The sequence below is a fragment of the Thunnus maccoyii genome, chromosome 23, assembly GCF_910596095.1.
Source record: "Thunnus maccoyii chromosome 23, fThuMac1.1, whole genome shotgun sequence".
Lineage (NCBI taxonomy): Eukaryota > Metazoa > Chordata > Actinopteri > Scombriformes > Scombridae > Thunnus > Thunnus maccoyii.
In genome coordinates this window covers 2,090,993-2,107,245 of record NC_056555.1, presented here as the reverse complement: position 1 = coordinate 2,107,245, position 16,253 = coordinate 2,090,993, and the positions used below count along the sequence as shown (strand labels likewise).

General features: G+C 40.1%; 1 protein-coding gene across 3 annotated transcripts; it reads right to left on the bottom strand.

Moving 5' to 3' along the window:
- Window positions 1-92: 92 nt before the first annotated feature.
- On the bottom strand, window positions 93-16,192 carry recql (RecQ helicase-like). 3 transcript variants are annotated; one of them, XM_042403107.1, is made up of 16 exons: window positions 16,057-16,192; window positions 15,361-15,448; window positions 13,310-13,549; window positions 13,051-13,230; window positions 12,831-12,937; window positions 10,928-11,126; window positions 10,640-10,806; window positions 9,771-9,852; window positions 9,524-9,672; window positions 9,202-9,319; window positions 8,966-9,104; window positions 8,776-8,867; window positions 7,642-7,858; window positions 5,949-6,078; window positions 1,839-1,978; window positions 93-181 (listed from the first exon to the last, which is right to left on the bottom strand). In XM_042403107.1, exons 2-15 carry the CDS (start codon window positions 15,383-15,385, stop codon window positions 1,874-1,876), a joined length of 1,950 nt encoding a protein of 649 aa, XP_042259041.1. In that variant the 5' UTR covers window positions 15,386-15,448; window positions 16,057-16,192; the 3' UTR covers window positions 93-181; window positions 1,839-1,873. The 3 variants fall into 3 exon arrangements, with proteins under 3 accessions (XP_042259041.1, XP_042259043.1, XP_042259044.1); XM_042403109.1 differs by having other exon boundaries at window positions 15,975-16,062; XM_042403110.1 differs by lacking the exon at window positions 16,057-16,192 and adding an exon at window positions 15,713-15,722.
- Window positions 16,193-16,253: the final 61 nt, after the last annotated feature.

Here is a 16,253-nt window from a genome sequence, read left to right as displayed (position 1 = left end):
TGTCTGTCAGTTGTTTCTTTGCCCTCTCTGTCCGTTTATCTGTCTCACCGTCATGTTTCCTGGACAAGTTCCTCTGTTCTTTAACGTTCTGTTTGGGTTTTGGGGGACAACTGTTGTCCATGACAATGGGGTCAAAGGTTATATCAACCTCTTCCTCATTGGCTTTGACAGCAGATGTTTCCTGTAACCATGAAAACCAGTGTTAGCGAACAACAGTGGTAAGAAAGCATCATCACATTATCCTGGAATAAGCAGAGGCCAGTTCAATAGCAACCATACTGTTCTTTTCTTATTGGCCTTCTAAAGATAAATGTAGCTCAATGAGATCCAGTAACAGAGAGGTGAAAGTGATCCTTTATGTACTCAGTGAGAATAAATCAACCATGTTAGCAGAGCCAGTGTGATGAAATGTTAGTGACAGTTAGTTGAAGCATGCTCCTGAGCGTGAGTATGGACATTGGCACCAGAGACCATGAGTTATAGGCTTGGGCGATACTGAAATTTTATAGCTGTCAATAATGATAAACACACACATTTTGCTACAGAACTAATGTCCAGTGAACTGTGGAGGAAAGTCCAAAAGTTTCATTTGAGTTGTTTCTATTTTCTAGGATAAATCTGGTGGCGTTCTATGATTTTCTCCTTGTCAACAAATCTCATGTCCAGATCCAAACCAACAATAAATTGATCTACTAACTGTTGTGGCAATTTTGCAATTCCCCTCTGACAAAGAGGTACGAGACAAAAATCTCTACAACACTATCACACTTTAATAAAGCTCAAAGCATTACGTGTGCACACGGACTCAGTGTCTGTGTTGGACAAAGAGTGAAAAGGCAAAGTGAATCACAGATATATATATATCTATATAGTCACCTGTCATGAAAGCTACAAACATTCCATCACTCCTAGAAGCAATTAAAATTTAACAGTTAACCCATTGTTTGTTACTTATCAGTGTTTCTTTCCTGAGGCACTTCTGCCTCCGCACACCTGCTGAGTTGACCACTTTCTCACACTTCCTTATCTGCACCTCAGCCTTGGCTTTTCTGAACCGTTAACAGTTTGCAAACTCCCTGCTCACACTCCAAAAGACTGAGACATCTTTGTCTGCTCACACTCCATGAACCCTTCTGTTACATGAATAGTACTTAGTAGTACTAGTATATAATCAGGCTAACGTTCTTCCAGTTAGTGTTACATGGTTTACACGTTTAAACCTGTCTTTTTAGAGCCACAGATGGAAGGAAAGAACGAAAGGAAATAAGGAAGTCAATAGTACTGCACATGGAATTTGTTGACAAGAAAAATATGAATTATCTAAATAGACTGACTAGCATGCTATGAGCTAATGGTAAATTTCAAATGTTTTTTTGTTTTTTTTCAAAACCAGGTTTTTGAAGGTTTTCTGAATGCATCAGTTTTGTGTCTGTAGAGTAAGCAATTTTAGCAGCCATTGACTTCCTGTTGCACAACATCTCAAGTTTTCCAACTTAAACAACAAACAGCAGCAATAATTCTGACAGCAGCTAGCTAGCGAGTGAGCTTCCATCACCCTGCATCCAGTTTACACCTCAAGAAGCAGATTAGCTAACCTTCAATTTCCTGGAAATTAATGTGCCAATAATGTCCTGTTATCGCCCAAGCCTGCTGGTTAGGAATAATCATGATAATATCATGTTTATTATTTTAAAATGATAAAAGCATTTAAAGTGAAATCAGTCCAGCTCCAGCACAGACAGACAGACTGATTCAGATGTGAAGCGTTGAGTAAAAGTCTGGACAGAGCCATGCTAACAGATGCAGTGATGAACAGAATAAAGAATGAAGGACTGTACTTTGTCAGCTTGTCTTCTGGGTGGGGTGGGGGGGACTAGGGGCGGTCTTTCTTGACTTTCTTGGACACAGGGGCGTCTCCAGCACTTTGAACTGATCTCTTTCCCTCTTTGGTTTTGCCCTGGCCACTCGCAGCTTTTACCTGCAGGTAATTAACAACAGCCTTTACCTGAGAGGGTTCAAAGACCTACATGAAGTGGACGAGGGGATTCTAGAGGGGAGGACATGGGACACTCAAGTCTGGACAAGTCAGGACGTACACAACAGAATCCTGCATTTATCTGGGGAGAACAAGAATCCCAGATGATTGGTAGGTTCCTTGCTCAGTTCCTTCCAGAACTACATGGAACATCTTCGGTTTTTCACTTGAAAAAATATATGTGAGATCACCTTCTCAGTGATCTTATCTAATGCAGTAAATGCAAAAAAGGAAAACTGATAAAAATATGAATAAATAAATACATCATGTCTTGATTTTCTGTCCAATTACTTTACTGTCTAATCACTTCAGTGATAATTTAAGCATGGCAGGTTGCACAGTAATCATGATATATTAGTAAGGACATTTGCTAAGATCAATGCAATAAAGGTCATGTGTGAAAGGACTTTGAGCTATTTTTGTTCAGATGGACACTGTGTTCTGTGCAAAGACTCTTGAGCTCCTCAAAGATCATAAGATAGAAAAACACACTGGCATGGACATAAGTGTGAATGATTACTAAAGTGAACGTATGGTTCATTAAACCTTTCAAGTAATGGCCAGGTTAAGTGTTGATAGCTGTTCCAAACAGCCACACTTGAACTGTTTACATATTGGATAACAGAGGAGGACATTCCTAGTGTTGCATTTTTTGTTAACACAAACAGAATGAAAACGCAAAAGAAAGAAGTTCAAACTAGAGCTGCAACAATTAGTCAATTAGTCGATCAACAGAAAATGAATTGGCAACTATTTTGATAATTGAATAATAATTTTAATCTTTTTTTAAAGCAAAAACGCTAAAAATTTGCTGGTTGCAGCTTCTCGAATGTGCAGATTTGAAGTTTTTCTGTGTCATGATAGTAAACTGAATATCTTTAGATTTTGGACTGTTGGTCAGATAAAACAAGACATTTGAAGACATTTTATTGACATATTTTTATGACATTATTGTGATTATTAATCTGCTCTTTCATTGAGTGGATATATCACTATCTGAGACCCATCCTGTTTATTCTGAAGCTCAGAGGTTCACATCACAAGTCTTATTGTTGTAGCAACTTGATTTTCCCCTTTATTATGTTTATTGACGTAGCAATATGTGAGCTCAGTTTATGAATCAGTTCGCTCAGTTTAGTGATCCTTTAGCACAGATTTCTACATCAATACGGTGAACGTATATGTCTTCTGTCACATGGCTGAGGGGATCAGTAACATTTGTTGGGTAAAGTTGAATACAAATCAGAAGGTGTGGTGATGAATCATTATCCTCTAACACAGCAGGCCCTGATCCAGTAACATAGCTCACCTCATACCTTTAAACCAGCTGTGCCGATCACAGTGAAACAATGAGGTGATAAATAAGAAAAAACAGCAGTGGAATCTATAAACTACAGTGATCTCCTCTATGATTAATGAGGTTAGAGTACTAATGATCGTTATCAGAAGTTGAGTGGTGGTGTGGAGGAGATTTTCTTTCACAGATTGTAAAATCTTACAAATAAAAACAAAGATCCAGTCATCACTACGTAGACAAACAAGGATTTTGCGGAGACTGGAGGATTATCAGCGCACAGTGCAAAACATTCAACTTGAAATCAAATATGACTTACCTCTGTGGATATTTTGAGACATTTAGAAAATGAAATGTGTGACAACATTTGAAAGTGACATGGAGGAAAGACACATCAGCCACACATAGGATGGAGGAAGACACTGATTACCCAAACTTCACAGAGAGAAGAGAGAGGACTAGAAAAAATATCACGTTAAAATTTCATATCACAAACACAACACAGGAGAGAGAGAAAAAAATGTTAAAAGATAGAGCCTGACATCTACTGGAGAATGAATAGGAGGCACTTGAGCTAATTCAGGAGGTTTGTTTACAGCAGCATGTGAGCTGGCAGGAGGACAGTTCATTATGTTGTTCATTATGTACAAATCCAGTATCAGTCATACTCTACCTAAGATTTCACATCACTTTGCTAAAGTATACATGTGAACTCCCAAACTGGATCAAATTCTCAGCACTAGCAGCTGTCACACTGCAGGTCAGGTCAGTTTACTACTTCCTTTGAGATTGACAAAATATCTGAACTGTCTGGATATAGTTAGTAAAGAGCAACTTGTAGGATTTTTGGAAATGACGTATTGAAAAGTTTATATGTGATTTCATATGTTTGTGAGCCATAATAGCAGAAAGTCAGAGAAAGTAGGAATGTCCTGAAAAACAAAACATCAGATTACTGCATGTTGAGTCTGTGCAGCTTTCATACAGTCAGTAGTCAAACTTTTGACTGGTACTGTATATTTTCAACTTCTGTGTCAAAACTTACATAGGAATTTTATTTTTATTATTGTTAGACTTGACAGCTTTCTTTTATGTGACGTCCAGTTTCACAGTTGTCAAGACATGAGTCTAGATTTCACTGTAAATTATGTAGGTTTTTATTTTGATTTTTTTAGTTTCTGCACCTTTTTCTCACACATTCATTTAATGAGGATGCCAACCTACAAGTTGCTCTTTAAAACTAAACACTAAACACTAAGGGCTCTATTTTTGTGGAGGCGCAGCGACCAGCGCAACTGTTTGGTGTTTCCTAACCTTGAAACTGGCTTTGCCCGTCTGTTTGGTATTTCGGTTGCCAGTTGGATCTTAGACATTGTGCTGAGAACAGACACCTCAGAACTACGTCTACTTCTGGCGCAAAGACACTCAAGTCAGCTGCCAGTTTGTAATATAAATAAACTATCTTCATTAAACACTTTCCAACCATAAATCAGCATCAAAGCAGTTGAATGTGGTTAAAGCAGGAACATCAGTTAAGCAGACAGCTTTTATCTATAATAAATGAATGTGGGTGATTCTTACATTATCTGTTGTCTACAGCTGCTTTATGTATTGTACTTTACGAGAAGCTCCTTGTTTGAGACTGCATGAGAAGCTTGGCGTGAGCAGCAGCAGCGAGTGCTCCGTATGTGTGTCTACACTGGAGGCGTTCAGGTACAGTGTTGAGTGTAGGTCACCTGTGTTTTGGATGCTCAACCCACAATGACTGTAGTTACGGGCGGAAAACACAGGAAAATAGTCTTGAAGCTGATTTGAGTCGCAGTTACACACATATAGCGCAAGTAACACACAAACAGTACGGAGGCTGTGTACACAGCTGTACTGATTAACATTATTATTGATTATTGTGTATTTGTTCCGTCAGACACGCATGAGACAGACGACTGAAAAACACAACTGTGATGCTTTCTGTGTAGACGGTGTGAGACCATCATGCTGCGCTGGTCACTGCACCTGCACAGTTAAAATAAGACCCTAAGAATGATCTGCTAAAGCTATTTGAACCAGGTCAGGAGTTCACTTCATAGTATTTGACTTTATACAGTACAGAGTAGAGTAGGGCTGGGCAATATGAAGACTATTACTGTCTATTTTTAATGGTGAAATCAAGACAGTGATCCCAGAAATACCTGAGAATGCAGCTGAAAATGATACTTCCAGTGTGATCATCACCTGGAACATTTAACTGTTGATTCTACTAAACATTTGAAGAAGGTCTCATGGTTATCATCATATTTTTTCACGTTGCCCAACCCTAACTAAAGAGAGGTTTTTCAAAACTCACTCACACCACTATGAACAGTTCTTCAAAATGAGAACATCCAAGTAGGGAGATTTAGAGAAGTTTAGTAAAGTCACTTGTTGAAAGAGGAGGGAAAGAAATTCTAAAAAACTGAATATTTCAATAAAATCTTTGCTTTGATTTTGATTTGAGTTTTCAAAAAGCCCTCCTAATAACTGAACACATTCATACGTACAATAGAGAGCAGACTAACTAGACACAGTAGAACATCTGTTGGACTGCTCTGTGATATATCTCAGTAGACAGTGTTTACTCACCGTAGCAGATCCGGTCCCTGTCGTCCTCATCTTCATGCTGAGCGTGTGAGTCTGGCTTTTCAGCAGAGGAGCTTTTCGGCCCAGCTTCATGTAGAAGTAGGTGGTGTATGGAGTGAAGCTGAAATCCTCTCTGAAATTGACACATAAAAGCCAAAAGAGCAGGCAAGTAAGAATCGCAAACCTGTTATTAGTATGTACAGCTCATCTAAAGCAGATTTAGCTAAGAACAGTCCAAAATGTGTTCTTATCATCAAATAAACACGATGTAATGTTTGAAACATTTCACACATGGTTTTCATATCTACTCAGAGTTGTCCAATTACCAATTCACCAATTTAATTAATTATTGTTATATTGGATCTGAATGTCTGGAGCGTTCCGTAGTCTTTCAAATCAGAAGAATGCTGGTTTGGACTGATGCAGTAGGTGATTTTTTTGTCGACTTGGGGGGAGTGGAAACAAGTGGTGAACACAACACTGACATATTATCATCTTTGAAGCTGATATGTTGAACTCGTCAGCAAACAGTTGTTTATTTCCACATCCAGCAGTTATGGAACAACGTTATCATTCATTTGGAGTCGTGTTTGTGTCCACCTGCTGAATGTAAGTCCAATATTCACTCTCTTTTAGCTGTTTTCACTCTCTACCAACTCCTGAGGGAAATATCTGGCCCTTCAGGTGCTAAATGCTCCACTATGTTCACCAGCTAGTCTACAGCTAACAGTGTCTGCTTGCTGTTTGGTGCTGAGAGGTAGAGATACAGGTACAGTGGCTTTTTACAGCTTTTTCTCTGAAACCAGCTGCCTGTTGCGGCTGAAAACGATGCTATGAGAGCACTGAGAGTGAACCAAAACAGTAAAGTTGCAGCTAAACAATGATAACTTTGATAATTCATCCATTCATCCCTACTAGCAACACCTCTTATATTATTATATCATACATTGGTATTATAAAAATATTGATTATAGCTGTTCTGTTGTATAAGTATCTTAATTGGTCATACCATCCTAATCTTTCATTTCAGAGACATTGTTGGAGCTGCAGATACTGCTCTCAAGTGTTTATCTTCAACAATTCAGCGTTGCTCTCTCTGCCCCTCTGAACTGTGGAGTACCTCAAAGCCCTGTTGTAGGTCTCCTCCTATTGGAATCTACAGTATACTATAGTATAGCAGGGTTTCCCATACATTCATTTATTGGTGGCGGCCCATCACAATATCAATATTTACCACCACACACTGATTTTCTACTTTTTTTTTACTATTTAAAATGGGTAAAATCTTATTTCATAGTAGAGCTGTGTACAGTGCATTGATTCACTCAGCCCTCTCGTCCCGCTCTCGCTCTCTCTCTCTCTCTCTCTCTCACACAAACACATTGACAACGGACCCGTTTTTGATTAGCCCCTCCTCTCCGTGTGCACTCTGACTCAAAACACGATCATGCGCAGGAGAAAGGATTGTTGTGTTATTATAGTCGGTGGAGGAACAGGAGTAGGAGGTAGGAGTAGTCAACCACTACGGACGACGTCCAAAAGAAAACCATTGCTCACAAAACAGCACAAAACTGCAAGATTAAACTATCAAGAGGTCTTGTCAGAAAAAAACACAACGTCAAGCCGAGTATGTAATCCAAATAATAAATTCAAATGTGTGAAAATCCTGACAAAATGAACAAAAACACAAACAAACCCGAGGTATCCCTTCAGCAGCAGGTAGACAATCACAGCTTCAGCCTGCAGACGAGACAGCGTGGTGGTCTCAATCATCTTCCTGCGCTTGGCGGGGCCTTTCCCCATCCACGCCTCCACCAGCTTCAGAGGGGTCAATTTCTCATCCATGGATGCAGCCACCTCAACGATCTGCACCACCTGCCTGGCTTGCTGGGTAATGTCCATGGTGGTGAAGTCTGGAGGGGCAAAGATCAAATGATTACCAACAGCCGACGTGCACAACATCCGGTTCCCGTGGCTGCCGGAGATGATCCTCCAATGGTCATTGTAGCTGGTGTGTGTGTGTCCACCCACTCCACTATCTTTAAGCAGTGGGTCTATTTTTGCCAAAGCAGCTTCTCTGAAGCGTAAAACTCACATTTAAATGTATAGAAATGCCTACATTTGACCTTTTGATCAATTGACCTCAATTGTTTCTGACTGTCTTCACACATACAGCAAAACTATTTTTTCCTCTTTGTATATAGCAAAAGAAAAATGAGTGATCACAGAGAAAGTTAGAAGCAACAAAAGCTTGTCATATTAAATAAAATACAGCCACAAAGCATCTGTTACCACATTCAAATGAGCTGCAAATGTTGATTTATGCTTGCGATCCCCATCTGGTATCTCTGTAGTCGCTGTAGCCCTGCTGTGTATGGTTACATTTTTGAGGAGGCACACGTCAGCTACGTATCTTTGAAGCCTACGCACATTGACTCCTTAACGCAGGAGTAAAGATCCAGCTTATTAACCTCAGACATAGCCTTGTTTGTGTCATTCCACTCATCAGTATTGAATGATTCATTTGGTAACTGAGCCATAACTTATCTTGGATTCTAATTTTAGTTTTGACTATCATGTTGATACAGTAGTGTAGTCCTGTTTTTATCAGTTGATTGTTTAAAAAAAAATATTGTTTTGATCATTCCCTGACTTGGCTTTCATCCTTTCCAGAATTGATAACTGCAACTCTGGTTACTGCCTACCTCTTAACCAGAACAAATAATACAGACCACATATCCTACATTTTAGCCTCTTTGAATTGGCTTCCAGTTGGTTTTAGTTGAGCTGCAGCACAACCTGTGTGCAGCAAACTCTAACTCACACACACCTTTCCTATGGCGGCAAATATCACACATCTTGTTGCATCCTTCATCGTCCCACACCTCATCAAAATGAACAGCCATGAGGGAGCGCCGACACCTTCAGACAGCAGACATAAAGAGACATTCAGGTTTATAAGGCAATATCTACTACACAGTGTAAAGTATAGAGAATGTGTGTGTGTGTGTGTGTGCTACCTGTCAACATTCTGGCAGTAGTCAACCATTTGCAGCAGCTTCTGTTGGCCAACGTTCTCCATCACCACCATGGTGCTGATCCTGAAGATGTCAGAGAAGCCGTAGTAGACGATGCAGTCTGCAGGGCGGTCGTCTCGGCCTGAAGACAGAGAGGGATTATAATGAGTTATACTTGCAGAGACACCGGAGCAGTATAAACCAGCATGCTGTCCTGATAGAAGCGACAGTGTTTCTACCTGCCCGTCCACTCTCTTGGTAGTAGTTCTCGATGGACTTGCTCATGGTGTGATGGATGACAAACCTGACGTCAGGCTTGTCGATGCCCATTCCAAACGCCACGGTTGCTACCACCACCTGGAGGCCGATGCAGTGATACAGGTTATAACAGTTTCAGCTGGCTGATTCTTACACTTTGCTAAAACTGCAGAGCCAACAACTGTGCTCAGATGATGAAGACATTATGTTCTTTTTATTGTGATCATTACAATCGCCATAAAAAAAAAGACAAATCAAATCTTGCTCCAGTGCAGCAGCAGCGGGTGCGTCATGTCCAAATACCTGGATTTTACCAGTGGTCCATTTGCGGTGAACACGGGACTTGTCGTCAGGCTCCATGTGTGCGTGGTACGGATGGGCCAGGATGTCTCTCTTCTGGAGTTCAGACGCCACTGACTCTGCATCCTTCTGAGAGAACACATACACGATTCCTGCGGGCATACATATCACACAAAACAGCTGTCATATGTGAAATCCCTTTTTAAAAGCTTCTGATTTTGAGTCTAATCACTTTTGTTTGCTGCAGTACCTGACTGGTCCTTGTATCTGTTTTTAATCATGGAGGCAATGTCATTTATTGTTGCGTCACTGTCAGAATCTTTAATATGAACCTGAAAAACAAGAAGATTGTTAGTTTCACATCAAGTTTCACACAGTATTTGCAAAAAGACAACATTGCTGGTGATCACCATGTTTCTGCATGTTTTAACTCATTAACTAAAAGTTGTGTATTTGTGGCACAGCAATGGGTTTCAATTAATAACATGAAATTAACTTGTAGCAACTTCTTTGACATCAAAGAAGTGAACATTGTAGAGTAACTTGACACTAAATTCACTTTTTTGAGTTAGTAAATTAAATGTACAGTCACTTAATCATACCATCAACTGATTCTAGTCTTTAATGTTCTCTGTAACTTCTGCTGGAAATCATCTCATTCACAAGTTACAAAAATGAAAAATAAATTGCAGATGGTGGTGAGACAGCTACAGTGATGCTTAAAAGTTGCAGTTTGATTGACATCCATTGGCACAGTGTGAATGAAGCATGTTTTATGTTTTTGTACAATAATGACAAAAACTGCACAATATGATGAATAGTAAACAGCATGTATTATATACACTTAGTATGTGATATGGGATTGAGACACAGTAAATTTTTAATAATGGTATAATATTCAAAACACCAGTCTGCTCCTTTAACTTCTATGTCTTGTAAGCAGATGCAAAGCAGCTGAATTTAAAAGGTCAGACAGGTGTGTTAGCAGGTGGGAGCATTCGGTGTGTGTGTTCATGTACGAAGCATGTGGTTGAAAGGTGTGTGTGTGTGTGTGTGTGTGTGTGTGTGTGTGTGTGTGTGTGTGTGTGTGACAGAGAGCGCAGATGTCATGGTTACCACCTCGTAGTAGAGATTGGTTCGGTTGAAGGAGGCGGTGAGTGTGATTGGCTGTGGCACACACAGGATCTTCTCACAGTCCTTGAGGACACTGCTGGTTGCCGTGGCTGTGAGTCCAAGCAGCGGGACCTTGGGGAACTGCCTTTTCAGGATGCCCAACAGCTTATAATCTACACAGAAGATAAACCTATATGAAGCACATCAGTCTGACAAGCTTTACAGGCAACTGTTTTACTTCAAAGAATGTGAAGTGAAGGATATTAGATTTAGGTTATGGATGGAACTCCTCACCTGGTCTGAAGTCATGCCCCCACTGGCTGCAGCAGTGCACCTCATCCACAGCGATACGACTCAGCAGGTTTGCGTTGTAGGCTTTCTCCAGACGAGACATCAGCAGCTTGCTCTTGGCGACTTTCTCTGGAGTCACGTACAATAGCTTGAAGGAGGCCTTTGGATCCGTCAATCCAGCCATGACTGTCTTAGCATGTTCCTGTCAACACATTAAAAATACTCCATTGAAAATGTAAAAATTCAGTCCTGCTGGCTTTCCACACCTGAGCATTCTTTTTAACCACACAGATGAAGAGAAATGTAAAAAAGCATGGTTTTATATCCCTGGAGATTCTACCCACACATTTTCACTTACTTTTCTAAAAGTTTGACATCTACATTGAAACACTGAAGCAATAGAAAAACACATACAAACAAATAAAAATGTCACCATATCATCTTCTAGAAAGCAGAAAAGGAGCAACTTGTCTTTCATTGATAGTTGATACAAGACAATTTGTCAGATGACTCAACAAAATAGTGATTTCATGAGGGTTGACGATGCTTTTGCTAACCAAGACTAACAAGACTGGCATTATTTCATATGTTTGTTACTGTCAAATAATCCTCAAACCAACAATGTGTTGGTTCATCTCTCAAAACTTTCTGACTGTCTGAGGCTCTCAGCTCCAAGCACACCGGTTACTACTGAAGATGTAAATCTTTAAAAACAGCTCACAAATATATTGTTTCATTTATAAAAAAGAACAGTAATCTGGTCACTGTAGTTTTTAACATGTTACTCAAACATGAGGAAATAGTGCATTTGTTGTGGACTATTTTCAGTGGTGGATGAATCCACATTTGGTTCTGGCAGCAGGATGGTGTGTGAGTCAAAATAAACTACAGTGTGTGTGTTCATGTTAATGAAGGAACATGTCACCCAGTGCAACATTTATGTGTTTTGAATATTCATTTGTGTTTGGACAGTAATGGATCTCTATGGCACAGAGCAATAAGATATATCAGGCTTTGCAGGATGAGGTCATTGTTGGTTTGGTTAGAATATGAGATTTGTTGAAAATCACCAAACTTCTCCTTTAACAACACCTGACATACAAAATATGGCGTCAAAGAGAGACTTGGGGATGGAAAGTTAAAACATCTACAGCTGTATGACAAATGAGCACACAAAGCTGATAAAGACTGATGTAGCTGAAAGCTCCTGAACAAGCTAGTAAGTGAACCTTGAGATTAAGGTCCTGATGGCATCCTTCCCTGGCTGTTGCTGCTTGTGCTTGTTGTTGTTTGTTGTTGTCATTGTTTTTCTTCTGTCCCCCCTCCCCCTTTCCCTCTCTCTTTCTCTCTCTCAACCCAACCGGTCAAAGCAGATGGCCGCCCACCAAGAGCCGGGGTCTGCTTGAGGTTTCTACCCGTTAAAGGGGAGTTTTTCCTTACCGCTGTCGCCAAGTGCTTGCTCATGGGGGAATTGTTGGGTCTCTGTAAATTAAAGAGTACGGTCTTGACCTGCTCTATGTGAAAAGTGCCTTGAGATGACTTCTGTTGTGATATGGCGCTATATAAATAAAGATTGATGATGATGATTAAATTGTCAAACTTCCCTCTAGTGGTATCTGGTCATGGAGATGTATTTTTATTTGTCCAGGTTTTGAGATATCCGTCTCTGAGATTTCTGTGTCTACCAGAAATAATGTCCTGGTTGTTCTGGATCACTGATATACTGTTGAATAGTTTTTATTGGAACTACTTTCTACCGAGGAAATAATCCGTCTGAAAACTATGACACTGACAGACAGTAGACTCAGAGGTTGGAGCAGTTTGTCTGCATGACTAGCAAAAGATCAACAGACTGAAGGTGAGCTGAAGTGAATTAAATAAGTAGGATGCTGATAAAAGGTGTTACCTTACTACTGGAAGCATTCAGCATGACTGCTGATACATCAATGGACTTCAGGTACATGACCTGATCCTCCATCAGGGACAGCAAGGGAGTGACAACGAGTGTGAAACCTGCCACACACACACACACACACATATACATGTGACTAGAGTATGACAGATGGCTCGGTAGGCCTGTGTGTACACACAGGACAAACAGAATCACAGTATCTCATGAACTGTACCCTTGGAGCAGACAGCAGGCAGCTGGTAGCAGAGACTTTTTCCTCGGCCTGTGGGCATCACCAGGAACAGATCTCTGCCTGCCAGCGTCAGGTTGATGGCCCTCAGCTGCAGTGGCCTGAACTTGGAGAGCTGGAAGGAATCCTTCAGATGCTGCTTCACATCTCCAGACCACGGAAAATCTACCAAACAGCAAAAGTTTAACACAGGTCAGCACGCAAACCTAATGACTCTAACTGTGTAGCCATGTGTGTGAAGTACCTGCTCCATCATAGCGCTGCATCTCCTGCTTGCTCATCACAGGAACATCTCCAGATGCTTTTGAAGAAGAGGATGAAGAGGATGATGCAGATGGCCGTGCAGCGTCACAGGCCTCCTCCAGGTGACACAGCAGTGCATTCTTGCGGGATGTCAGTTCAGCCTGCTTCTGCAGGAGCTCTGTGATCTGCAGCTCCACCAACTCCAGCTCTGTCTCCACTGAGTCCAGCTCTGCCTGCACATCTGAACAGCAACAAACACACCAGGAAGACTGTCAGCAGGATAAACTGAAGCAGTCTGCTGTGTCTCATGGGACACCCTTTAGTAAACACACTCTTAGCTAAGAGATAAACAGTCTAAATTCTCAGAGGCCCACATGTTCCCTGCCATATCATTTCCATCTCTCCATTTCCAAATGGATACACGTTATGAGGTTGAATCACACTTTGAATTTCAGTGTAATATCAGGGTAAAGGGAGATTTAAAAAGGTAAAAATTGAGGTTTGAAGTTTCAAACAAATGTCTGGACTGCAATCATAATTGGATTCCTTCATTAAAACTGATCAGTCATTGGAAACAGGTAAGCTAAGGTCACCTGGCCAGTATGCAGACAGGCTGTGAGTGCACTGCAGTGTGGAAACAAGTGTCCAGCACCACATATACAAATAGAAACAATTGTATCATATGTGTTACCATTTAAAGAAACACATTTAGTTGATTTTCCAGTGTGTACATACCGCATGCTTAAAATAAAGATTTAGTAGGGCTGCAACTAATGATTATTTTTATTAATAAATATATTATATAAATCTATTTTATTATAAATCTATTAAAGACCAATCAGCTGTGTGACCACCGAGTCTAGTTTACATTATTAATTTCTAATAGACATTGTGGGTGTGTGTGATGTGCTGTTGTGTGTAGCTTTGTATTTTGTATGGTGTGTTCTGTGTGTTTTGTTTTTTTGTTTTTTTTTGCTTTGTACTGTTTATTGTTGTGCTGTTGTATGTTTTGATTGTGGGGGACTACGGATGCAAATTAGCTTCAAGCTAACTCCGGTACAGTGCATCTTTAATGTTTAAAACTGCACACTGTCCCAATCAATAAATCAAATCAATTTACATTAACAATCAATCTGACAATTATTTTTTTCAATTAGTCGTTTAGTCTATAAAAACTGTAAAATGTCCATCACAGTTTCCTTAAGCCCAGGGTGACGTCTTGTTTTGTCAAACCAATAGTTCAAAACCAAAAGAGATTCATTTAGAAGCTCTTAAGCTTTAAGATTTAGTGCTTGGTACAGTTACATATTAATACTCAGAATACCTTTAGTACCTACAGTGTTTATACAGTACAATTACATATTGAAAACTGTCAATTTTCAGTATTGTTTCTGAGTGAAACAATTAGGAGAATAATATGCTGAAATAATAATGTATGTAATGAAAATTTCATCGCCCTTTAATCACTGATATACACAGATCTTGGTGATAGAGAAGGAAATAATATTTAACTGGGTTTATTTTATCAACATAATATTTCTTATGTAGTGGAAAACTTTCTTTTATAAGACAATTTCATAAAAGGCTGTCACATAAACTGCAGAACCATAATAACCAACCCTATTATGAAGTATCACTTTAGGACACACAACACTGTTGTAGAGTAACATGCATAAGGTTGTCTCAGTGGAGTCATCCTGATGGTGTGAACAGGGAGCAGACTGTCAGGTCTCACACCTGCACAGGTACTTATCCTCTGGGCTACCACCTCCACAGCTAATCATCTCTTTCTCTTTGCACCTCTCCTCGTGTCCCTGAGGGGCTGTGGCTGTGTTATCAGCAGTCACTCCCCATCATGTCAACATCATATACCATACAAAACAACTGCATGATTACTACAGAGGACCCTGTGACTGTACACCTCAGCACTGTTAATTCTCATTTCTCGTGCAAATAATATAATAGTGCAAAGTAATTCAATATCTCAACTGTTTGATTCACTTTAATTCACTTTCAAGGGCGCGGCTTTGATAAGTGAAAGTAAAAACTCACCGTTACTTCCGCTACAACCATCCATTTTTCTCAGACTGAGTTGCTCAGAATGGAGCCAATCTTCAGTCTAAAATGTTCATATGATTCCCTGTAAGACAAAAAACATGTCGAAGGCAGATGTAGTAGTATAGCAGAAAACTTAACGGGCCTCTTTGACTCTACAACAGTTTATTTATAATATAATTTTAGCATTTAAACGTTTTACCTAGCTAATTTACCCATCGAAATTATTTCAATATATAGCAAAAATAGTCTTCTAAATTGCCACCACTGACAGTTCACCAGTATCACCCAGGCGTAGGTTAGTGTAAACAAAAGTAACAAAAGTAAGTTGAATTCAGACCACCTCTACTTATCATTCATAAAAGAAATAAAGCAAAGTTAATGCCATTTTTTGTGTCAAACAGCTAGCCACATTAGCCATAATTACTTGCGCTAACTTATCTGAGACTCTGCTGCGTTGCACCTCTTTCATCTCTCAAGCAGCAGCAAGTTACCGTTAGCTGATAGCTGTTAGCTTGGTAATAGCAAAGCAGGATATTAGAGCATCCTGTTAACAGCAGTCTCTCTCACTCACTGCGCTCTTCTCCAGCTAATGAGATAAGTGGTAATACCTGGACAACTGTTCCTCTGTTATGGGCTGAATGAGCTACTACGTCAAGTTAAGACTGTGAAAAAGCATAAAATATAACTCACTTATCATTCAGCTACTCTGTCCAGGCCTTTTTCTAGTTGCTCGCCCACTTCACGGTTACTATGGAGAGACCGCGCCGGCAGGAAAAACACACTTGACAGGAGTGAGAAAAGACGTGACATTTGGCCCTGCGTTTTGTCTGCCAGGCTGCCTATAGATTTTGCCTCCTGCTCCTGGGTTAATTGACACACCTCATCAG